Consider the following 26188-nt stretch of genomic DNA (forward strand, 5'->3'; position numbering starts at 1 on the left):
ATAATAAGACACGTTTCTTGATCAGCAAATCAGCATATTTAAAATGATTTCTGAAGGATCATTTGACACTGAAGGCTTGAATAACGGTTGCTGAAAATTCAGCGTTGCCATCATAAGAATAAATTACTTTTTAAAAATGCATTCAAACAGAAAACACCTTTAAATTGTAATAATATTTTACAATACTACTGCTTTATTGTATATTTGATCAAATAAAGGCAGCTTTGGACATCTTTCAACATTACAGAAAAAAACATCTTTTCAATCCCAAACTTTTGAACAGCATGAGATCACGTTGGTATATTATAAGGAGGTCAATGACCTCAAAGAGAAAGTTGTCCGTTAGTATTCCTGTTCATCTCAACAGCAGCTGGTCAATGGTGTAGTTACAGCATCTACTAGCAGAGGTTAACAGGGCCACATTAACCAGCTAAACCTAGACCCTGTGTGGATTTATGGCATTTATTATACAACACAGCAATGAAAAGATTTAACACACTTTTGGACACCATGATAACGGGACTGTTGATCTCACTGAAATATCATAACAATTTGGTTTTAATTTTGCAGTTCACAGCAAAAAATATTGTTGCATGTCTTAAACACTAACAAAGGAAGTTGATGTTTTTTGAAATGCTAGAAATGCATTACGATCCACCTATATACACAGCTGAAATGCATTATCACATGTCCAGTCAAAACTACGAGAACAGGTAAAACCACTACAAAAACAATAACAAATCTTACACCAACTAGAATAATTTATAAAATAATGAAAATGCAGATATAGTCAGTATGTGCGTAAGTTCTGTCAGGAGGGTTTTTGAAGCCAAGTAACCGTTCACAGAAATGTTTTCTTCAGTTGAATGGAACTCTTGAATTGTGTGAACAGTGGAAAAGTCATTCTGTGAAATCTTCATAGGAAATCTCACATCGTTGTCAAGAGGACAGCTGGCCTCCGCCATGTGCCATTGTTCAGAGCAGTTTAAGAGAAAACGTTTCCTTTCACATCCTGAGAGGGTCTTTTAATGGCCCAGTGAGTCAGGTAGCACTGCATGTTTCCGTACAAATATTCAAATCGATGACACATATTCTTCCTTTTTTTCTATTTTAAAGGTACACCGAGTAATTCCATGCATTTGTAGTATGCATGCTGTATGTATATTCTTCTAATTTCCCATAAGATTGGAATAGCTGAATGACCCATTATATTTTCTAAAATGTGCTATATATGCCACTTTAAAGACTTATGCAATAATAATGCAATACTCAACCCAAAGTTCTATTTCCAGGGCTACACATTTTTACTTTTTAAATTATTTTTAAATCTCCTTATTAATTATTTGACCAAAGTACTAACAGTTAAAGTGTCCTAATACCAAATTGTACTAAACATGTAAAATAAACATTTTTATTTCCAATAACAGGATGTGACTCACTGAATTTAAACACAGAAATTCACTGCCATTCAAAATTTTGGAATTAGGAAGATGTAATGCTCATCAAGGCTAGATTTACTAGATCAGAAAAATCTGTAATATTGTCAACAGTAAAACTGTAATATTGTGAAATATTACCATTTAAAATAAGCATTTTCTATTTTAATATATTTTAAAATGTAATTTATTCCTGTGATGCAAAGCTGGATTTTCAGCATCATTACTCCAGTCTTCAGTGTCACATGGTCCTTCAGAAATCATTCTGATATACTGATTTGGTGCTCACGAAACAATTTTCTTATTATCAATGTAAAAACAAACAAAAAAAAAAACAGTTGAGCGGTTCAATATTTATGTGGAAACTGTGATTTAAAAAAATTCTGAATTACAGGATGCATAAAAAGTTCAAAATAACAGCATTTATTTGAATCAGATTTTTTTTTTGTAACACCGAAAAGTCTTTATTGTCAATTTTTTAATAATTTTAATGTGTCCTTGCTGAATAAAAGTATTTATTTATTCTTTTTTTTTATTTTAATGACCCCAAATTTTTGAATGGTAGTGTAAATCATCAAAAATGTCATTATTATTGCACAATGCATAATGTAAACGGTTTTATTTTGCTTTCACACATCTATGAAAAATGACCCAAAAATAAAGTGTACCTTTTCAAATCTGGCATATTGACTACAGATTAATGTTTTCAGGTAAAATGATGCAACTCTAAAGACTCTAAAAGAAATGCTTTAATGACTTACCAATCATTACTTTTTTAATAATAACAATAATAAAACTGTCTGTATGTAATCATCTGCACTGAGCATGAGTTTGAATGTTCTAACAGTCTTTACTGTCCCTGTGTGTGTCGAGGTGCCCGTGCTCTCGCCCGCTGCTCTGCCCCGGGTGTGTACCGCCATTTGGGTGCCATTCCCTTGAGTTTCTTCCTCTTCCTGTCAGACACGCACCACACCTTCTCACAGTACTGCTCCACCTGCTGGAAGTTGCTGTAGCCAATCAGCTGCATGAAATCCTTGTACCAGAGCTTTGAGGAGGATGGAGCGGAGGGCAGGCTGGGGAAGGGGCAGGGTGGAGGTCTGTGTGGAGAATCGCCTTCATCTTCCTCGCCTTTATGCAACAAACCCTCCACTTTCCCCTCATCCAACACCTCCAAATTGACATGCACCACCGTCTGGACAAAGCCGTGCTCTGTGGACTGGCACACGTAGACCCCTGCGTCTCCCTTCGCTATTTTAAGGAGCAACAGGCCGTGGGGGGTTTGAATCACACGATCATCGCCTTTTACCTGAAGGAGAGAAACAGCATGCAAAGGACACTATCAAATTTGTGTACTTCGCTTGATAGGCTGTTCTGGCTGGTTTCTAGACTGGTCCAAGTCAAATGAGTCCACTTCCAAGTCTTAGTTACATAATCAGATAACTTTTTTTCAAGTAACTAGTAAAGTAATGCATTACTTTCAAATTTACAACAAAATTTACAAGAGTTACTTTTTCAAATAAGTAATGCCAGTTACTTTGTTTTCCCATTTATTCACTAACATCTCTCCTGTCCCAGGTTGAGAGAAATTGAGAGTAAGTGCAGAGGCACTTCTTTCAGCCTGAGGCTTAGTAAATTAACTTTACAGTGTCAAAAACTTTTTTGTTACCAAAAACAAATAAGCAAGCCCAGCCCAGGTGACAAAAATTACTGCAAAAGTAATGTAATGGATTACTTACCGTAAAAAGTAACTAAATACCGCAAATAGTTAGATTTTATGGAGTAACCCAATATTGTAATGCATTACTTTTAAAAGTAACTTTCCACAACATTGTTAACCCACATGATTTAAGGTATAATTATGCACTATATATATGAAAAAAAAAATGCTTTTGGGGAATCGGTTCTAATCCCTAAACTCAAGTTAAAGCAATTGTAATAGTGATGCTCGGCTTAACTAATATTCCTGATACATGTGCCATTATTTAAAGTCTAATTTACCATGATTCTGCTGAGAGATGTCTTGGAGCACAGAGATGGTCAGAGTGACATTATTCTTTTCTATTTAAGACAAACTGAATCACTAGGGGCTATATTAATCCAGACTCCCTGTGGACAGAATAGTAAAATGAATCTTTCATCTATATTTAACAGCCCTCTACTTTCCACAACATTGTTAACCCACATGATTTAAGGTATAATTATGCACTATATATATGAAAAAAAAAATGCTTTTGGGGAATCGGTTCTAATCCCTAAACTCAAGTTAAAGCAATTGTAATAGTGATGCTCGGCTTAACTAATATTCCTGATACATGTGCCATTATTTAAAGTCTAATTTACCATGATTCTGCTGAGAGATGTCTTGGAGCACAGAGATGGTCAGAGTGACATTATTCTTTTCTATTTAAGACAAACTGAATCACTAGGGGCTATATTAATCCAGACTCCCTGTGGACAGAATAGTAAAATGAATCTTTCATCTATATTTAACAGCCCTCTCTCAGCAGGGGTTCAGACCATAGCTTGTGATGAAATAATTTCTGAGCCTGACCATATGAGCCATATGACCATATGTTATCCAAGTAAACTCTGCGCGCACACATACACACACGTGTGAATGTGTGTGTGTGTGTATATATATATATATATATATATATATATATATATATATATATGTATAAATGTATGTATGTATATATCGTAATAACAATTTTAAAAGTTATCAGGGTTAGGGAATAGGAAAGTATTATTTAATTTTAATATAATATAATATAATAAAAACACATTTTATTTAAAATGATAAAAGTCTGTTTTACAATTATATATTACTATGGATGGAAAATCATTTATTTTATATCAATTATTTATCCTTTTTTCCTTCTATAATTATAAAAATAAAAAGTTAGAGTTAGGTTAGTTATATAATATAGTAAATATAATATAATATAATTAATATAATATAATATATAATATAATATTAAACACATTTTATTTAAAATGATAAAAGTCTGTATATTCTGGATGCATGTGTTTGTACCTCCTCCATATCCACGCCATGTTGAATGTACCATGTTACAGACGCCTGCAGTGACCGTGGTCTGCACTCCAGCAGGGTACTATTGTTCTCCACACCATATACCAGCTTTTCTGAGATGATTTGTTCCTCTGTAACACAAAAATAGCCACATACTGAACAGCCTAGTCTAATATATTCATTTTAAGGTGATATTTTCAACACCAAACACAATCAACATCTTGCAACAGAATTCAAACTTGTGTCAACTGTTGACATTGTGTTTTCATTTGTATGTTCGCAGTAAACATTCTCAGTCTTACATTCAAGAAATCCATATACGGCGCTCATGGCGGAGACTCCTGCAGGTATCTAAGCCCACAATCTGAATGCATCTTGAGAACAGATACTGTCAGTATTCAAGGATTTTATTTATATTGCTTTGAAAGGAGCTCAGGGGTACAATTCTTCTACAGTTTTTTTTCTTTCTCTTCTGCTTCATTTTTAACTGTGTTTTCACTTTTGTCTGCCTTAGTTATTTTCAAATTTGACCCTGGACTACAAAACCAGTCTTAAGTCGCTGGGGTATATTTTGTAGCGTCTGCGTAGGATCATGCTGGAGTGTTGGACTGTTTATGGCTTAAAAGACCCTTTTAGCCTTTTGACATTTGCATATAAATTACAGTTCTGGTCAGAGATGTTACTTGTATAAAAAACATACATCAATGGAAGGCTTATTTATTCAGCTTTCAGATGGTGTATAAATCTCAATTTCAAAAAAGTGACCCTTATGACTGGTTTTGTGGTCCAGAGTCTCAAATGTGCTGTAAAAAAAAAAGATTGACAGATTAAAACGCACACTGACCCAAAACATTTGAATATTTTGTCACTAAATATACAACATCTATATCTATAGATATTATAGTTACATAATGCCTTAAAGTTTTTTCCACCATAATCAATCATTTAAAAAGTTTAGAATTTTTACTTTTTTCACATTATTAATATCTTTTAACTTCAAAATGAACGTTGTAATGAATAATGATATCAGAGCTTATATTTGAAGTAGATTTGATTTGAGATGAAATGGAGAAAAATAATTTCTGGAATAAAGTAACTGGGCAGTCACTGTCACATGATGTCTGTCTGCTAACGTAAAAGCACCATCTGTGCATAAAGTGCCAGAAACTCTCATTAACTGTACTCTGACCTCTTCAACTTTCACAGATCTCATCCGCCTCATTTTTCCCTATAAAGCTTCTAAGACTCTAATATCCTCCATTGATCAAGCTCTGGCCAGAACATACCGCTAAGCTGAAGCCCGTTGCACTGCTGAACCGCGTTGCCATGGCGGACGTCTTGCCGTCTGAAGCGCCTGTAGAATAAAAGAGAAAAATGAGACATTGATATAACCCAGACAGCCCGCATGTCTGCCTGCAATTGTCATAATATCATCCTGCCGCCCAAGGTGTGTAACAGCACAGGGAGGTGACAGAAATTCAATCAGACTCGCTCTGGTTTTTGTCTGTACTCTTTGAGCAATGACTCTGACAGGCATTTGGTGCCGATTGTGCACGACTTTTCTGGCTTTGCATACAAAGTGAGCATGTGATGAGTATTAATATGGGTGAGAGGTGTTAGCATCAGTCGCTAACAAGCTCAGACTGATGACCGCACTGAGACAGCTGACAGGCCTTTGAGTCAGGATTAGGGAAACACTCCCACTCACCCTTCGCTCCAATATGCTCGGCACACAAGCACACACGCACTACCCTGCGGCTAAGTGAAACATAAAAAGAGCTCTCACAAAAACAAACACTCTCCAAGTTCACTGAGCGCACTAATGGAAACACTGGGTTGGAAATCGAACGAGATTATGGTGCACATACACATTCTGACAAGCTAGAAACTGTGGACTAAAAAAAGTTGCTTAATCATGAAATGCATTAATAACCTAATTTTGCAATGCAAGACATGGAAATAAAACACATAATCTTTTCCAAATGTCAAGATCAGTGTACCAGACCAAGACTTATATTTACAGAGCAGTTTTATGCACAGACCTGCCAAATGAGCAAGTTATTTTAGTGTGTTTGTTTAAGATTAAAAGATTAAATGTTAAGAGGCATATGATGTAGTGACTTTAAGAGGTTTAAAAGGAAAAGATTGCCACCCTTGGTGAACATTAAAATCTACATTAATAACCTAAACAATTAAGAACAAATTATTTATTTGCTGTAAGCAATAAATCTATAAAATAACATGTAAATATTATTATAAATATGTACAAATAGTAGCTAATAAATTGACCTATTATTAATATTAACAACAACAACAATAATAATAATACATTTAAATTCAATGGCACTAAAGATTATTTAAACTTTAAATACATAAATAAATAATCAAATAAATATTAATATTATTACATTACGAGACAAAATCTCAAACCAGCAAATCTGCTTTTATTTCAACCAAAAATGACAAAATAGTTGCATTAGATTTCAAATAAAAGATACATGGTTCAAAATTTGCTAGTTGGACATTTTCTAGTTGTGCAATTTCAACTTTTTTCATATCTATGTAATGAGACGACGTTAAGTATAACTTAATCTGAATAATTCTAAAATAATTTTGAATTTAATTATCTACATTTTATATATATATGTGTGTGTGTGTGTGTGTGTGTGTGTGTGTGTGTGTGTGTGATTTATTACATTACGAGACAAAATCTCAAACCAGCAAATCTGCTTTTATTTCAACCAAAAATGACAAAATAGTTGCATTAGATTTCAAATAAAAGATACATGGTTCAAAATTTGCTAGTTGGACATTTTCTAGTTGTGCAATTTCAACTTTTTTCATATCTATGTAATGAGACGACGTTAAGTATAACTTAATCTGAATAATTCTAAAATAATTTTGAATTTAATTATCTACATTTTATATATATATGTGTGTGTGTGTGTGTGTGTGTGTGTGTGTGTGTGTGTGTGATCCTGGACCACAAAACCAGTCATAAGTCGCACAGGTATATTTGTAGCAATAGCCAATAATTTGGTCCAAAAATAAAAAGCCATTGTATGGATCAAAATTATAGATTTTTTTATGCCAAAAATCATTAGGATATTAAGTAAATGTGTTCAATTAAGTTTTTTGTAAATTTCCTACCATAAATATATCAAAACTTCCTTTTTGTGTGTACATTAATGAGGAAAAAAAATGAACTTAAATGATTTTAGCAAATGGCTGCAATATAACAGAGTGAAATATTTAAGGGGGTCTGAATACTTTCCGTACCCACTGTATATATATATATATGTGTGTGTGTGTGTGTGTGTGTGTGTGTGTGACCCTGGACCACAAAACCAGTCATAAGGGTCAAGTTTGTGAAATTGAGATTTATACACCATCTCAAAGCTGGACAAATAAGCTTTCCATTGATGTATGGTTTGTTAGGATAGGACAATATTTGGCCGAGATACAACTATATGACTATCTGGAATCTGAGCAAAAAAATCTAAATATTGAGAAAACCTCCTTTAAAGTTGTCCAAATGAAGTTCTTAGCAATGCATATTACTAATCAAAAATGAAGTTTTGATATATTTACAGTAGGAAATTTACAAAATATCTTCATGGAACATGATCTTTACTTAATGTCCTAATGATTTTTGGCATAAAAGAAAAATCTATAATTTTGACCCATACAATGTATTTTTGGCTATTGCAACAAATATACCCCAGCATCTTAAGACATATTTGGAAAAAAAATATATATATATTTGGAACACTTCAAAGTTGAGTAAATGATGACAATTTTTTTTTTTTTTTTTAGGTGAACTATCCCTTTAAGGTCTTCTTTCCTGAAAATTTGCTTTGGAACAATATGTAGAGTGAAAAGTGCTACACAAAGAAATATGACTTGACTTAATATATAAGCTATACATTTACTATATATCTTTATGAAATTGCTGGTACCTTTTTGTATACAGCCCAGCAGGGTAGTACCGGGAACATGTGAACCCGTCCCATGCACAGTAGGGGTCTCTGGCCAGGCAGCAGTCGGCGCAGGCTGAACCGTACAGCCCACACTGGTGCACACGGATCTGTGTTACACCCAGCTCAGAGCCCACGTACAGCTGTTGCTATGGAGACACAAACACTGCTGTCAACCGCTTTGTTACATGTGATGAATGCCATCACGTCCAAATCACCACGTTAGCATAATGATGCAGCTAAAATCATTCTACAATTATCTGTGTGCATTGAAAATATTACAGTAATAACACAGAAGAAAAGATGCTCATATTTGATTCATAATATTTACTAATGACTGCAAGAATTAATAATTAACTATGAAGCATCTGACTTGTTATAAAGGCTGGATTTGCCATAGGTAGCAAGAGGATCACTCATGCATGAAAAGTTTACTCAATTCCACCATCTCCAGGTGGAAAACTAGAGTGTCTGTGAGGACCAACTGAGGAAGTCTTACTCGCTTGGTAGAGATGAGGATCTCTGTAATAGGAACAGGGACCTAGAATGAGAAGGGAAAAAAAGGGTTTAGTATGAAGATTGTTTCGGAACGGAAATGAAATGGTTTCAATATAAAGATAAAAAGTCACCCAAAGGACCTCTGATGACCTTGAAAACTTGCAATTCCTCCAGAAGAACTTCTTCAACTGTGTCGGCTTCTTTGTTGTAGATTGTGATCATTTTTAATACTACAGAATTATCTGGGTTAAAGAGAGAGAGGACCAGAATTGTTTACTTATAAAATACATGTATTATTATTATTATTACTAGCACCCTATTTTAATCTGTTAATTTTTGTTCTGAAACGTGTTTGTTAAGCAGAGTCTTATGCTCACCAATGCTGCAATTATTTGATCAACAATAGAGTAAAGTGTAATATTGTGAAATATTTGTACTATTTAAAATGACTGTTTTCTGATGATTTAATATATTTTAAAATGTAATTCTTGTAATGGCTGCATTTTCAGCATCATTACTTCTCCAGTTTTCAGTGTCACATGATCCTTCAGAAATCATTCTAATATGTGTCTTAAGTCGCTGGGGTATATTTGTAGCAATAGCCAAATAAATAGTGTATGGGTCAAAATTATTGATTTTTCTTTTATGCCAAAAATCGTTAGGATATTAAGTAAAGATCATGTTCCATGAAGATATTTTGTAGATGTCTTACTGTAAATATATAAAAAACAAATTTTTGATTAGTAATATGCATTGCTAAGAACATAATTTGGTCAACTTTAAAGGCGATTTTCTCAATATTGATTTTTTTGCACCCTCAGATTCCAGATTTCCAAATAGTTGCATCTTGGTCAAAATATTGTCTTGTCCTAACCAACCATACATCAACAGAAAGCTTACTGATTCAAAAAATGGACTCTTATGACTGGTTTTGTGGTCCAGGGTCACATATGCTGATTTCATGCTGAAGTAATATTTCTTATTATTATCTGTTCAGTATAATAATTATTATGTTGGACAGTTGAGCTGTTTTTTTTGCTTTTGTTTTTTTGTGGCAACCACATTTTTCAGGATTCTTTGATGAACAAAGTTCAACAGAACAGCATTTATTGGAAAGAGAAATCTTTCGTAAAATTAAAAATGACTTTACTGTCACTTTTGATAAATCGAATGAATCCTTGCTGAACAAAAGTATTAATTTCTTTAAAAAAAATAAAAATAATAATAATCTTACAAACTCCAAACGTTAGTGTATATCTTCTAAAATAATTGTCAACTTTTTAGAAATGCACTAGCTTATAGTTGGCCTTAAAGCTACAAAACTCCAATTTTGATTTTAAGGATTTTGTACACTAGAGATCAAATAAAATAATAATAGTTTATTGTTATGTTCCTTTAAAAAGCAAAACATAAAAAAATAAGCTACTGCAAACATTTAGTATGACACAAGCAACAATTACATAAAGCCTATGACTGTGGCAAATCAGGTGTAAAAGAAAATACAGGTACTAAAATTGAATACCAGTTCCAATGAAGAGAACATTGTAGTGTCCGTCCTCAGCTTCCACCCGGTCCACTGCCAGCTGTGTGAGTTTACGTCCTCCTTCAGTGTCCAGCAGAATGGGCCGCCTGTGAACGGGCTGCACCGCCTGGAACATGAGGGGATGGGAACGCACAAAACGCAGGACCTCATCCGGATACTCCTTTGAACTGGAAAACTGGCCTCCGTTTATCTTACTGGCGCACTGTGAGAGACCAAAATCAGTAAATACGAGTACAACATGAACAGAGGTCTCCAAGTCACGAAAGCCTTTCAGGTCTTTAATTTTGTTGCTCCTGATCTGAGAATAGATCACCCGCTTCTCGCTGCTATAACCTTTTAGAACAAGAGACTAATCAGAAATCCCACGGCGCACGACTAAAGCTACCAAATTGCGTTTTAAAAGGTCAGCTGTCAGAGACGTACTTTTTTTCTCCATATGCTTTTCCCAAGAATAACCACACATGGAAAGTGAAGAATTGAGACAAATTCTGAAATGTGAACAATGGATGTACTCTGATTCTTCAATAACACACCAGAGAAAATGACTGTGAATTACATCTCATTACTAACTATTGGAAACCAATCTTACTCTTTTATCGGCTGGAGACAAATAGCCAGAGAAGGACATTAATCAGCACATATCAGATATAATTATAATTCAGACCATGCCTCGATTTCACAGTACCTCCGTAAGTGCTCGGTTTCAGGCATTAACGTTAAAGAATTGGAATGACACGCTTGAGGAGAATAGTGATGTGCACAGTCACGCTGAAAATAGACTCATCTGCCATGAGAGATTTTGTGTGTCTAAAGAAATAAGATCCAAAATTCAACATTCACTCAAGTGGGCCTCCAAATGAAGCCGTGTGTCAGAGGTGTAAGCATTTTGTACACTGGGATTTCTGATATAACAAAAAGATGACACAAAGCGACTGATGGAGCAAATATTACTCACCGATCCAGGTCGTGGGTAGGGGACCCTGCCATCGTACACCTTCCAGTGGTGATCAGTTCGTTCTCGGTATGCAAAAGGCCCGTTAAACGCCGCACGGATGTCTTCCATGTTATACATGCACACTGCATATCCTTTAAAGACGGCACTGAGTGAAAAAAAAGAGATGGAGATGAGCATCCAGTCTGCTGTTCGCCAAAATAAACTGAGAATATAAAAGTATACATTGCTCTGTTCAGTGACACATGTGACCTCACCCACCTGGTGGTGCTAAACAGACCAAAGATCTCTGGATTTTTCTCATCTTTCTTCCGTAGCACGAACACATCCTCTAAAATAACACATAGACACACACACAGTGTCAAATCCTCAAATAAACTTGCATTTGTGCTAAGCATGATTTTCAGGATCAACATCCTTTTTTTGGACCTGGAACAACATCATGAATCAGTACCCTCTGGTTTAGAGTAAGGGTTAGGGATTGTTTAATAGGAAAGGATGTTAATTCAGGTGAATGAGAGTTTGAAATTCATTTCCTGGAGATAAAAGATATTTCTCAACTTTTTCGGCAGCCGAAATTCTTTGAACTAAAATATTTATATGAGGTACTACCTGAGATTTTAAGTTAATATATTAGCTTAATATAAAACCATTCACATATCCAACAAATAAAATATTGAATATAAATACTGATTGGTTACTTGTTTTTTGTATATTAAATTATTTAAAGAAATATTTATTTGAATGTTCCATTTGTATGATTACATTATTAATTATTAGATTTTGTTTACATTTTTTAATTGTTCTTTTGTTTTGTGATTGTGAGAAGATATCAATAAGATAAAACACCAAGAGGGTTCAAGTCCTACGGAAAGCAAGTACTGATAAAAATTGAATGCAATGCATGTCGCTTTGCATACAATCATCTGCCAACTGCATAAAAAAATAAAGTTTCTTTACACAAAACCAAACAATACATCTGTAGTAACAAAATGATTGTATATTTATTAAAATAATATATACATTTTGTAAAATATAACTGAATAACAAAAATGACAATCAATGCCAAATAAATATAGAATCTAGCACTTTACATCTTTGGAACAGATGAGGTGTTTAATAGGATGTCAGTGCAGAAACAATTGAGCTTTCATCTGAAAGTCAAAGGGGCCCATCGGAGAGATCCTTCAAGAATACAAAGTTTGGTGACAGGTTTAGATTTTCAATTCACACAACTGGCTTATGCTGTGAGATCTATTGTAAATTCATCCGGATGGACAGATGGTTGGATAGATGGATACCTGATGAAATCTCTTTAGCGAAAGGCAAAATGTGAAGACCAAAAACGGATTTATCAGCAGTTTTGCTCTGAGGCATATGATGAATAAAATCACCGAGCTGGAAGAAATGGCTCATCTGAGGCTAAAACTGCAGTTTTTCTTCTTTTTGTGCAACTGTGGCCATTTCAGTCAAGCGGCCCTACGTTGATGGATTCCAGATACTGCTCTGGACAGTGACTTCCTCTGTATATTACCAACACAAGAGCTATATCAAAAGTTGCATACTATCTTCTCTATATACAGTAGTAAGCAATATTAGGGTATTGCATCACAAATATGTCAGAGCTAACGTCTCTAGGTTACGTATGTAACCATGGTTCCCCGAGGGAACGAGACGCTGCGTCGAGTCGCTTTTGGGAACGCCCTTGCGTGACCGCGTTCTGAAGCACGTGTCAAATCCGTCCAATGGAGCACCGAGACGTCACGAGCAGGGTGACGTAAGCACCAGAAAGCATAAAAGCACATCCGGCCGGGCGCAAACCAGCTTCGATGAAGTAGCGCCTGCAGGGATGTAGGGAGTATGGCAAAGAGACGCAGCGTCTCGTTCCCTCGGGGAACCATGGTCGAGTTCCTGAAGGGGAACCAGATGACATACTGTTCATGGTTCATTTTACAGCAGCTCAAACAGCAAGGCACTAGCAATGCCAAGAACTGAAAACCTTGAATGCAATGTATGTCGCTATGGATAAAAAATGCAAATGCTATTTTATTTGTATGTATTCCATGTATGTACTGTATTTGTGCAAGTTTTATGGGCTAATATTACACACAATCCCTTGCACTACAGAATAAGACGAGACTGAGATGTTCAAAATGCTTACAGTACACATCAAAAACACAATTTTAGACCTAGTACTGGTAATTCTCCATATCATAAGCTACGAAGTTTTCACGTGGAGAGAAAGTGCACAAATTAGGTTTCATAACATCTGGCATTATCTTTACAAATTGCAATTATCAGCAAAAATCCACCTCCCATGATGAAGTAGAAGGTGAAATACTTTCATGGTTTTAGACAGGCATGAAAAAGACCACTGGAGAGGAAGACAGAAAGTAGAATGTCCCCTACCGAGCTCATCAAAGTGTGTGTCAATGCCGTTGGGTCCAGCCACTGAGCAGATCAATCGAGTCTTCAGGAAAGAGCTCCATCTGTTTACCAGCATCCTCTGACCACCCTGGTCATTCTAACAGAAGGGAAGAGATAAAAAGACACTTCATTTCACCTGACCCATGGGTGCTTGCAGCACAAGATTTTGACAAAGACAAAAAGTAATTGGCCAGTACTTGGCCGGTTAGCTTCAGAAATGAATCCCCTGCTGGCTGATGTTGTTATGGAGCAAAATGTGCACCATTATGGGAGCAAAAACATGTTTTTTCATTGAAAACCATTCAAAAAAACATGTGTATTTAGACTACATTTTTGCAAGCATTTCAGTACATTATAATGTTTTGCCAGAAGTTGCTTAAACTGTAGTTTCCCTGTCTGTTGCTTTTGATTTCACTGGATAGCCATAATGAAGCCACACAATCAGTGTTGACATCTTTGACATTTATGGGAGGGAAAAAATGGTTTCCTATTAACCTTTCCTATGAGTATAGGGGGTCCTGCATATGCTATTGAGATGAAGAGGAAAGCTAAGTGAACGCTTTTGGTAAGCATTACAGATCATGCTTTTGAATGCTAAACAAGACTAATTTGATTCAAAGATCTAAACAAGCATGTGTTTGGTATCATACCGCACAGACTCTGGCCACTCTGGTGTAAACGGCTTTGTTTCCTCCTTCTATGTTGGTCACTCGTTCCGTGAAGAAGTAGTAGACCTTATCATCAGCAGGATCGTCATTGTCAGGGATCACTGTCGAACCCACGAACTTGGGCTCTAGGAAAAATATATCGGAATCACATGTGAGAAGTGTGAGAGAATGCCATATTTTTAACATCTGTCTGACACACTCAGGCTATCTTCAGAATGAATACAAAAGCTCAATTCATGCATCAGCCAATCAGAATTTAAGTCAAAACTATCTGTTCTTAAATGCACATTCTGGCAATTGTTGAAGATCATCTATGCATTCTATCCACATATACAGTTGGATTCTGTGCATACTGCAAAAATAGTAGTAGTACGCCATTGTGAATATATCTTCAGTCACACTTGGCGTGGAGCTGATGTGTTAACTGCACCTACAATGAGGCCACAAGCCTTGCTACAGTGATACGCACGGTAAAAGCATCACTCTTGCTGGTCTGGGCTGAAGGCCAGATCTCTCGTACGGCTGCCGGAGGAGATATACAGCAAAGGGAAGCATTAAAACGGCTCACAGACAAGCAGGATGTCGCAGGCCTCTCTAAATCACACACAGGATGAACTGTACATCAATCTTGAATTCTACTGTATTGCTCTATTTGATTCTATGTATGCACATTTATGTGTATGATCGTTTTATATCCAGTAGCTATACGCTGCCGTTCAAACGTTTGGGATCAGTAAGATTTTTAATGTCTCTTTATGCTTATCAAGGATGTATTTATTTGATCAAAAATACTAAAAAACAGTAATATTGTGAAATATTATTGCAATTTCTAATATTGGTTTCCTATTTTAATATACTTTAAAATATAATTTCTTTCTGTGACACGATTCTTCAGTGGCACATGATCCTTCAGAAATCATTCTGAAAATCTGATTTATTATCAGTGTTGAAACGGTTATGCTGCTTAATATTTTTTGGAACCAGTGATACTTTTTTCTTTGATTCTTTGATGAATAAAAAGTTAAAAAGAAAAGCATTTATTCAAAATGGAAATCTTTTCTAACAATAGAAGTTTTTAATATCACTTTTTTATCCATTTAACATATCCTTGTTAAATAAAATTATACATTTCTTAAAAAAAGAGAAATAAATAATTTACTGACCCCAAGCTTTTGAATAGTAGTGTATATTGTAACACAACATTTATATTTGAATAAACACTGTTCTTTTTAACTTTGTATTTATCAAAGAATCCTGATAAAAGAATCACAGGTCCCAAAAATATTAAGCAGCACAAATGTTTCCAATACTGATTATAAAACAGCATATTAGAATGATTTCTGAAGGATCATGTGACACTGAAGACTGGAGTAATGATGCTGAAAATTCAGCTTTGCTTCACAGGAATTAAATTATATTTTAAAGTATATTAAAACAGAACACTGTTATTTTAATTTGCAACAATATTTCACAATTTTTTCTGTATTTTTGATTAAATAGACACAGCCTTGTTGAGCAAAAGAAAATTCTTTAATTAGAATAAGAAAAAAAAGATAAGTCTTTAAAAACATAAAACATCGTACTGATCCCAAACTTTATCAAAAAAACAAACAAAAAAAAAACCTTCATGTAAATAACTACACTCCTAAAAATAAAGGTGCTTCAAAAGGTTCTTCAAGCGATGCCATAGAAGAACCATTTTTGGTTCCACAAAGAACCATTCAGTCAAAGGCTCTTTAAAGAACCATCTCTTTCTTACCTTTTTATAATCTGAAGAACCTTCTTTCGCCACAAAGAACCTTTTGTGAAACAGAACGGTTCTTTTTGGAACCATTTAGACAAAAAGGTTATTCTATGGCATCGTGAAGCACCTTTATTTTTAAGAGTGTTCACTGTAGTTCACATTTTGTGTGGTTTGTAGGTTGACAAGCTCAGTTTCAAAGCTTGCAAACCAGCATGGTCTTTTTGGTGAAGCCAGTTGACCAAATAAGTGTTGCTGGTTAAAGCTAGAAACAACAACTTCTTGAGGACACCAGGAAGCATTATCTGCAACACAAAGTGCTTGTATTTTCAACAGTTTTCTCTCACCATTCAACAGTTGACCAAATAAGTGTTGCTGGTTAAAGCTAGATTAAACAACAACTTCTTGAGGACACCAGGAAGCATTATCTGCAACACAAAGTGCTTGTATTTTCAACAGTTTTCTCTCACCATTCAGCTGCTGTCTGTCACCCACTTCAGTCCTAATGAAACTGCGGTTGCCTAGACGATATAGAGCGGCATCATTCTCCCAATAATCAGTGTACAAGCCAACAAACAACTCCCCACCTGTCAATCAAACATGATTTAGAGAGAGAGAGAGAGAGAGAGAGAGAGAGAGAGAGAGAGGGAAATTAAATCAGTATTATGGAATAAAATTGAGATGCTTATTGGATTTAATACTGTAAAGCTGAAGTGTTTTGTCAAGCGTTTAAATAATTTAAGCAGTTATTTATTTATTCAGTTTCAATATATTAACTTAAAGAAAAATCTCACTTAAAACTGGTAAGTTTTAAATCAGTTCAGTAATGTTATGATTTCGTATTTCACATGGCATTTAACAATAATATACATCAATATTTAATGACAAACGTTGCTTCCCTGAACACTGTCTTAAGGTAATGCATAACAGCTCTTGTAATGTGTTTGTCATATTATATTGAGATGCCACTAGGTGGCACCGCAGACACTATAAATAACTGCCTCTCTTTCACCAGTGAGTAATAAATCCTGCGGTATGTCACGATGTAATGATCTAAAGGGCAATATCAATTTAGCATCTAAACATTCTTTATTATGAACGATCCTGATGCTGGGCCGGCTGGGAGAGACTAAATTAATAACCCAGCTGAAAACAGTCTGCAGCTGCTGTCAGAGAGGAAGTCATCAAATTCATCTCTCAATTTCCCTTCAATCAAATCCCTGCTGCTGTGTGAATGAGCGCTCTGAAGGGCTGGAGCTGAAGTGTGTTATGAAGAGCTTTCGTGCTCGGTGGCCCCTGGCTCAAAATGCACTCGCTTCCTTTCAAAACTCAAGAACACACACATTCTGAACATCAAGATGAAAAGGAGAAGGGGGGGAGCTACAGAAAAATAAAGACATAATGGGATGAAATATATTTGGATGTCAACAAAAGGAGGAAAAGACTATTAAAGGATGGAGGACAGAAGAGAAAGATGCAGGAACGGATGAATGCTTACGGTACATAGTGGATGCTGAAGGGCTGTTGGGATGGAATGGACATCTTCCTCTGCCACTCTCTATGTGATCAGACTCCAACCTGAACTCTCCTTCCAGCTGGAACACAAACACACATTTAACAAGCTAAATACAATAATAATTAAATTATATATATATATACCAAATCATAAACGCAACACTTTTGTCTTTGCCCCCATTTTTCATGAGCTGAACTCAAAGATCTAAGACTTTTTCTATGTACACAAGAGGCCTATTTCTCTCAAATATTGTTGACAAATCTGTCTAAATCTGTGTTAGTGAGCACTTCTCCTTTGCCGAGATAATCCATCCACCTCACAGGAATTGAACTAGTGATGTGTGCAAAGGGCTGGTTCAAAACCAAGTGAACTGCAAACTGAGAGATGAAAAAGTGCACATTAATAATTTATAATATTATTTATTAGTGTGTAATAATGTATTAAATATTAATAATAAAATATTACATTGTATTTTACAATGTGTTTCTTTTCCAACAACAATATATTATTTTTTTAAGCATAGCTATATGAATACATAATTATTTCTGAGCTGTTACATGATGTCCAACAGGTCTGTTCAGACAGTTCAAGCAGAAGAAAAAGTTTGGGGTACTCATTACAGCAGAAAGATTTAAGCAATGTCTTAAACGCCCAATTATATGTACTTATAAGTTATAAACCAAAGATAGTAAACAATTATAAAACAATTATACACAGTTAACAAGCAAAAAATACACGGCACGCAAAAATACAAATCAAGCAATTTTAATTTGACTTAATTATATCTTTTTTTTTAATCATTTTTAAAATGGAAAGAAATTAATTTATATTAATAGTATTTCTTCTGCCTCATCTTGCATTACATTCCCTGTGAAAAAGAAGTGTGCTTAATTGTACTAAATGTGCACTTGTAGTGAATTTCAAATCTTAAATGTATATTTTAAAAACTGTACTTGCAGATAAAGTGCCCTAAAAATCTGTACTATTAAGTGCATTTTAAATCCGTTTTAATAATATGTTGCAGTGCTTTAAAGAAGTACACTTATTTTGATAGACTAACATATTAAAGCATATGTGAAGCACTTGATTACAGTGTTATTTGATATTACATTTAAAGTTGATATATTTTAAATGTATGAAACTGCAACATCATCAATACAGATGTATAGCTAAAATATATATTTAAATAAATGGCATACCATAAATGCTTGTAAGTACATTTGTCAGTACAGTTTTTCGGAGATAATAGAATTATGAAATAACAAATTAAGAAATATTTAAGAGGATAAAAAAAACTTTCAGCCTTCTTGTAGCTCAAAAAGTAGAGCATGACACAAGCAGCACAAAGGTCATGGGTTCGATTCCCAGGGAAAGCAAGAACTGATAAAACATACCTTGAATGCAATCAAAGTCAGTTTGAAAAAATAAAGCATCTGCCAAATGCACAAATGTTACATTTAAACTATAATACATTTTAGTTTCATTGTGATTAACATGCTTATTATTATATTATATTATATATTAGGATGCTCACTATGTTTCAGAACAGTATTTTATGTGTTTATTCTGTTAAGATGTGAGTGAGGTATGATGTGGGTGTATTAGTATATAAGTATGTGTAAAGCCCATGAGAAAAAGCAGGGTTTTGGTGAAAGAGGAGACAGTGAGAGGGAACGATGTGTTGTGATGTGTCAGGTGATGTGCGTATGGGCGCAAAGGGCCGGAACGGTGCTTATATTCCCGATATTAGAGAAGGAATGCATTCTAGGCCATTCGCTTATGGGTACGTGTGCACGCCTCTCACTCGCTCTCTCCGGTTCTGCTCTGTGTCTCCGTAACTTTATCAGTCTTTCCTGTCATCATAGCTACATCTGCAACATGTCATCCCAGCACTCCAGGGCCGAGTGTGTGTATAATTGTGCAGGTATGTGTATCCATCTTCGTCGCCGTGTGTATATCTGAATGCGAAGCCCATATCTTACGTGCACGGATGCATATGTGTCTCGTACGTGTCTCATTAATGTCTCTGAGTGTTTAGGGTGTAGCTGTTCCAGACTGAGGCATGTGCTGGAGGCCTGCAGCTCAGCACTGGAGTTATCAGGCACCCCGCTGAAACCTGTCTCCTCTAATTAAACCCTCTCTGATCTCCTGCCTATGGCTCCCATAACGCCCATGGCTCTCTCCTTCACCTCTGCCGGAGGGTCAGAGAGCCAGACGTGCTTCCTATTCCCAGCCATGAGTGCCGATTTCTGAACCTAGTTGGGATAAAAAGCGGGAATGAGGTGTAAAGGGAATTCTCCATCCTGAAACCTCCAAAATTGTGAAAGAAAGCCTGTAGGCCGCCTGCCACGATCCAGATTCTCGGTTTCCTTCAAATAAACGTCTTGTCTTTGCTCTTTTTTTCTTGCCTGTTCCTTCAAATAAAGCTCGCTTCTCTATGATTAGCCGCTCTGTAATTTGACTGGGGCTCTCCTGGGAGGATGGAGATGTTTGTTTTCGCTTGTCTGGATGTTTGGTTGGAGATTTTAACAGAGTGCGAATGATAAAACTTCCTGTCGCACACAGTAAAACAAACTCTGTCTGTCTCTCTGGAGACCAGGCTTTCACCACAGGCGGTTGAAGACTGTTAAAAGTTGCTTCAGAAAGAAAGTGCTGTCAGGAGTATTTTTTGTCACTTTTACATTATTATTGTTGGGGTTTTGCCTCTTTGTTAGAGAGAATGACAGGAAGATGTTTGGGTGAGAAAGGAGGTGGCAAGTGATCAAGATACGTTGCAGACTGGACTCAAACCTGCATCACCTACATAAGCAAAATGTCAGAATGTGAATGGTTAAAGGGGTCATATGATGCGATTTCAAGTTTTCCTTTCTCTTTGGAGTGTTACAAGCTGTTCGTGAATAGATAAGATGTCTAAAGTTGCAAAGACTAAAGTCTCAAACCAAAAGAGATATTCTTTATAAAAGTTAAGACTGGTCCACGCCCTCCTAAAACGCCTCGTTTAAACACGCCCCCACGTGTCTACGTCACGATGTGGGAAGATTTGAATGACACTGCCCAAATGTTCACGCAAAGAAAGAAGGCGTAACTTTATTGTTGCTGCCACCGCTGCCGCCATGTTGTGAAGATGCTGTGCGTTTGTTGCAAAAGCGAAAATACTTTGTTTGGCCTTCCAAAAGAGGACACGACTAGAAATCAGTGGTTAAGTTCTATTTACAACACTGTTCCTGGACAGTTCAACTCAAAATATTCAGATGTGTGCAGCACATTTTATGGAGGACTGTTTCCTGATCCTGCGAGAGTAGACTACAATGCCGGCTGTTCTGACTCACAGACTGTAAGTACGTTTTTATATATAAAGAATTTGCCACTGATGATTCAAACGCGAGTTTTGAGCAGTGTAGAGTAGCACTTGTTGTTTGTCATTTCTCCGATCACAAATGCAGACATGGTTTTATGTTTACGCGGCGCGATACAACGCGGCGCGATGCAACGCAGCGCGTAAAAATACAGTACAAGTCATTATAATCCGTAATTATGTCTCCACTGGATGCAACAAATGCCTCGTTTATAATGGGTTTTATTGGTTTTGTCTCGTCACTCCAGGACAAGCCATCACAGTATGGTAAGGGGTGTAACATTTCCGTCACACGCTTGAGGTATTCGGCCAATCACAACGCACTAGATAGCTGACCAATCAGAGCACACCTCGCTTTTCAGACCGATGAGCTTTGTAAAAATCGACGCGTTTCAGAAAGGCGGGGCATAGAGGAGAAACAATAATGTACATTATGTGGAAAATAGTGTTTTTTTAACCTTAAACCACATAAACATTTCATTACACCAAATGCGCAAAATAGTGTTCTTTTTAGCAACATCATATGACCCCTTTAACATACAAATTAGGATGAAAAAGTCTATAAATGCACCCCTTATGGAATATACACTATATATGATAAGTGGAGTATTTTCAGACATAAATGCAACTCAGTGCATCATACAATTTGATCAATGATTTGTGACAAATGACAATGACAAAATGTTAAGGTGGTTATTATGGCATTTAATCTACCTTTGCACTGAATCATTAACTCAGCAGTGTGAAACCGGCATCAACAAATTTCCAACAAACCTCCAAAAACAACAACAAGCTTTTTTTCCCCTATGCTTATGGCCTTAAATTTTGAAAAGCGAATAAGGCATTTTAATAAATTAAGAGTGTGTTGACCAGAGTTATTTTAGTATTATGTATATAATATTACAGTGTTCATTAATATTTTGGATTAGCTTTTAAAGTATATCTTCACTTTTAAATGAATTTGAGTACATTTATGTACTTTTGTCATTTTTATTAGTTGTGGAATCATCATTTCTATTCAGATTTAGTTTTATTAATTAATTTTTAAATTTTAGCACACATTTTTATTGAACTTTTTCATCTAATATTTATATTTTATTTGAGCTTTATTTCAATGAACAAAAACTTTTTTCAATTAAAAAAACAAAACAAAAAAAACAACAACAATTCAGTTTTAGTTAACAGTTACAACACTGCTGTGGACAACCTGTAAAATTGATCTAAATATGTGCTCTAAGTTCAAATTAAGTTGTGCAATGACATGCTGGAGCTTTAGTGCTCTTATGAGAGATGCAGGTTCGAGTCTATGCAGCAACCCCTATCCAGATCCCATTCCCATTAACTTACTGTACTTTTCAAAGTTCTAAGTAATAAAGAGGCAAAAAATAATAAATGAACAAAGCCTGATACTGATGCATTAATATTAGCATGCTAAGCATGAAAACCTTCAACTTTTCCACACAGCAGTGCAGATGTAGGTCACATTGTTCAGTCTCTGCCTCTCTAAACCACCAGATTTTTAACATTCCTTATAACGACGGAATACAATTCCATATGCTTTTAAATATGTCTTTCCTTCCAACTGCAAACGGCAAAGTTTTAGCAAGCTGAATACCAGCAACCATGTTATCAGACAGCCCTCCAAATCAAAAGAAATGCGCTCCTAAACCTCACGGTGACACACAGCATCTGGATCTTTTTTTTACAAATCAAAGATTTCAGAACTCAAAACACGACCAGTGTTTTAGTGTCTTGAGATGTTAAGCGCTTTAACTTGTTACCACTCTGACTGGTTTCAATTCAAGCAAGTCTCTCTGCACAACTCCAGCAGGTGTGGAATACAGTGAGAGTAACAGTCGCAGACTGCAGGGGTAGTTTCCAGTATGGTCTCTGATGACAAACAACAGCACAACACTGGACACAATTCATCCGTGAGTCACTACAACACATTCCTCAGAAGACAAACAGGACCTCCTCAAGACATGTTTTTCTGGAATATAAGACAGAAAGAGGACAGAAGGCGACACCGCAGCTACATGCGACCTCAGTCTGCTCCTATACAATAAAAAGCTTCAAAGACGTTGCGGTCACTGAGGCATCTCTGAAACTTTGTTGTCAACAACTGTGACTAACATTACGGTTTTAAAACATGCCAATTCCATCATGTTTGTTCACCTTAAAGCTTTTAACTTTGAAAAATAAGAGGGTTTCAATGATAAAATAGGCATTTTTTTCATGTTTTCCAATAAAAATCTAATCATCCTTCAAATAAGATGAATTTGCTTTTTATTTTTTTATTGTGAAATCTTATTACAATTTAAAAAATGTGTTTTCTATTTTAACACATTCTAAAATATAATTTATTCCAGTGATGGAAAGCTGAAGTTTCAGCATCATCACTCCTGTCTTTAGTGTCACATGATCCTTTAATCATGCTGATTTGCTGCTTAAGAAACATGTCTTATTATTTTCAACGTTCAAAACAGTTGTACAGCTTAATATTTTTTTTGTGGAAACCATGGTACACTACCATTCAAATGTCTTGGTTAAGTTTTACTTAAAAAATGTATTTCCCCTTTTTTAACTCTAAATTGATCAAAAGTGACAAGAGACATTTATAAATGTACAAATGTATAATGTATATTATTAATATTATAAATAAAATTTCACTGCTGTTCACTGAACTTATATTAAGTTTCCACTAAAACTATTTTCAACATTGATAATTAGAACAATTATGAATAACTTGGCAATATATTTAGATAAAAATGGAATTACACAATATGCCATTGTTTTCATATATCACTATTTGATAAGATTCAAAGACATGATTATGAATTGTTTTATTTAGAATCAAACTAAATTAATGTGTAGCTTACTGCCCTCTTATGATGTTATGTATTAAGTATATTATTTATAATATTTTATATATAAAAAAAATACATAAAACAAGGAAAAACAAACAAAACACTGATCTAAGATTATTTTCTTTGTCACAGCAGAAGATTTACCTCTGTTCCACGGCCCACTCTGATATAGGCACACACTGGGCTGAAGGCTCCAGTCCCACATGCTAACAGGTGGGTGCTGTTATAATGCTGCACCAGCTTAATGTAGTTTGCACACTCCGGCTGTGAGAGAGGGACAGAGAGAAAAATAGAGATAAAGAGATAAAGAAAAGAACGCTTTTAACACTTTTCAAGATAAACACTGTAGCCATGTAATAGGATATCACTGTGTCATATATACTGTACAGAATGTATAACAGATTTACCTTCTCTCTTCCCTGCATTAAACAATCCCCCACCTGCTCCTCAGAGCTCGGCCAGTGAATCTAAAACAGAGAAACAAGCACATGGGTTCTGGTCATGTTGTTCTGGCACAGAAATGTACTTGCTGTACTTGGCTGAATTGTTATATTTTTTGACCTGTGGTTGCATAAAAAAGACTGTCTGCATTTCTGTAGTTCAAACAATAGAGCATGTCTCCAACAAACGTCAGACCGGACGTCATTCATTTTCAGTGGAAAACAGTACAGCTGCGTGGATACAGATGGATGCATATAGAGAATTTCTTTATCCAATTTGAGCTTTAGTTGCATCAAAATATTTTGTAATACTGTATATATTTTTATGTGAATTTTTTTTGCGTGGATATATTCTTACATTCATTATTCATTCCTCTTACCATTGCAAAAATGCAGAGGATAATGACTGCTTCCAATCTGAAAGTTGTGTGGTGCGACTGTCATTAGGGGCCGAAATGTGGAAATCGTAAATAAATAAATGTCAGAGACAGTGGAATGGCTGCTTAATCCCCCACCCACCCTGTTATCAAATACTTTCTTTTGTACATGAATTAAGGGTGACATCTGTTAATAGGTATTTCTACAATGCAATCGAAAACCAAAAACGTCTGCTTTTGACGTTGATGCTGAATCCACAACAATAAGTGTAACATAGTAATAATTGCATACTTAATACAGAATACATATACAGAGTTCTGGCATGAAACTCTAGATGGCGCAGTCCGATAGGTCTAACTCAATCTGACCTAATGACATCATTATCACATGGCACAGCCGATTGGTTCTCTCATGTATCGGTAGCCAATGAGCTCGCTGCTCAACATTCAAATATATGACTAGTGCTTGCTGTAGCAGTTGCAGCTTGCTTCAGAAACCCTCCACCTTCCCCAGCTCCACCTGTATAGATCTGCTATGAGGTGATTCATGTATGTTATATGGGGGTTATTTCATGTATGTTATATTTGCAGCAGCAATATTTCTTACATGCTCACAGCAGCATGTTGTGGATGTATTGGCAGTAGCAAGTCTCGGCACTTGCTCTGCCGCACCCGCAGCAACAGCAACAGCAGAAGCGTAGCAGATCTATTCCGCCAAGACCAAATACATTAACATTGTCATGTACATTACCATGTCAATCCCTCCGAGAGTTGTCATGACAGAAATATAATTCAACTATATAATGACAGTTTCAGTGCAACAACCTAAAATGAGCACAAGGATTTGTGAATATTTGTAAGTTGTAGTTGAACAGATGGTTGCAATATAATCCCTGGGTTCTCTTTGTATGAGAGCTGTTTTTATTTATTTAATGAGTATGTGCGTAGTTGTCCTGAGATTTATTTAGCAACAGACGTAAATTGCTTTGCGCAACATACTGTCATGAGCCAAATGAGACGATAAACTGTATCCCCCCCCCCCCACACACACACACAGATGACAATTCTGGACAGACATGGTGTCCAAATCCTGAGAACAGCTATGTAAATGCATGTACCTCTTTGTGAGGGGCAATGATGCGCTCCAGATTGAGTGCGTACAGTATGCCTTTTCCTCCGATGATTAGCCTTTCCTGAGTCTCATCCAGTAACATACTGTAGTGTTGCAGACGCCCCTCTCCGGCCTGGAACACTCTCGTCCTGTTCAGCTCCCATAACGCTACAGACACAAATTAGAAAGTAATTTAATCATGTGATTGTTTAGAAAAGTATTAGTCTAACTCTGCTTATTACACAT

General features: G+C 35.8%; 1 protein-coding gene across 1 annotated transcript; it reads right to left on the bottom strand.

The window, feature by feature from the left end:
* Window positions 1–2053: 2053 nt before the first annotated feature.
* LOC107559846 (semaphorin-3E-like) lies at window positions 2054–26188 on the bottom strand. The gene is made up of 17 exons (XM_016243859.1): window positions 26173–26188; window positions 25950–26110; window positions 24422–24481; window positions 24159–24278; window positions 17775–17871; window positions 16747–16863; window positions 14518–14660; window positions 13850–13964; window positions 11702–11771; window positions 11444–11588; window positions 10468–10690; window positions 9096–9187; window positions 8947–8988; window positions 8430–8596; window positions 5757–5824; window positions 4474–4601; window positions 2054–2742 (listed from the first exon to the last, which is right to left on the bottom strand). Exons 1-17 carry the CDS (start codon window positions 26186–26188, stop codon window positions 2287–2289), a joined length of 2220 nt encoding a protein of 739 aa, XP_016099345.1. The 3' UTR covers window positions 2054–2286.

This window comes from Sinocyclocheilus grahami, unplaced genomic scaffold (assembly GCF_001515645.1).
Source record: "Sinocyclocheilus grahami isolate Dianchi unplaced genomic scaffold, SAMN03320097.WGS_v1.1 scaffold22.1, whole genome shotgun sequence".
NCBI classification, from domain to species: Eukaryota; Metazoa; Chordata; class Actinopteri; order Cypriniformes; family Cyprinidae; genus Sinocyclocheilus; species Sinocyclocheilus grahami.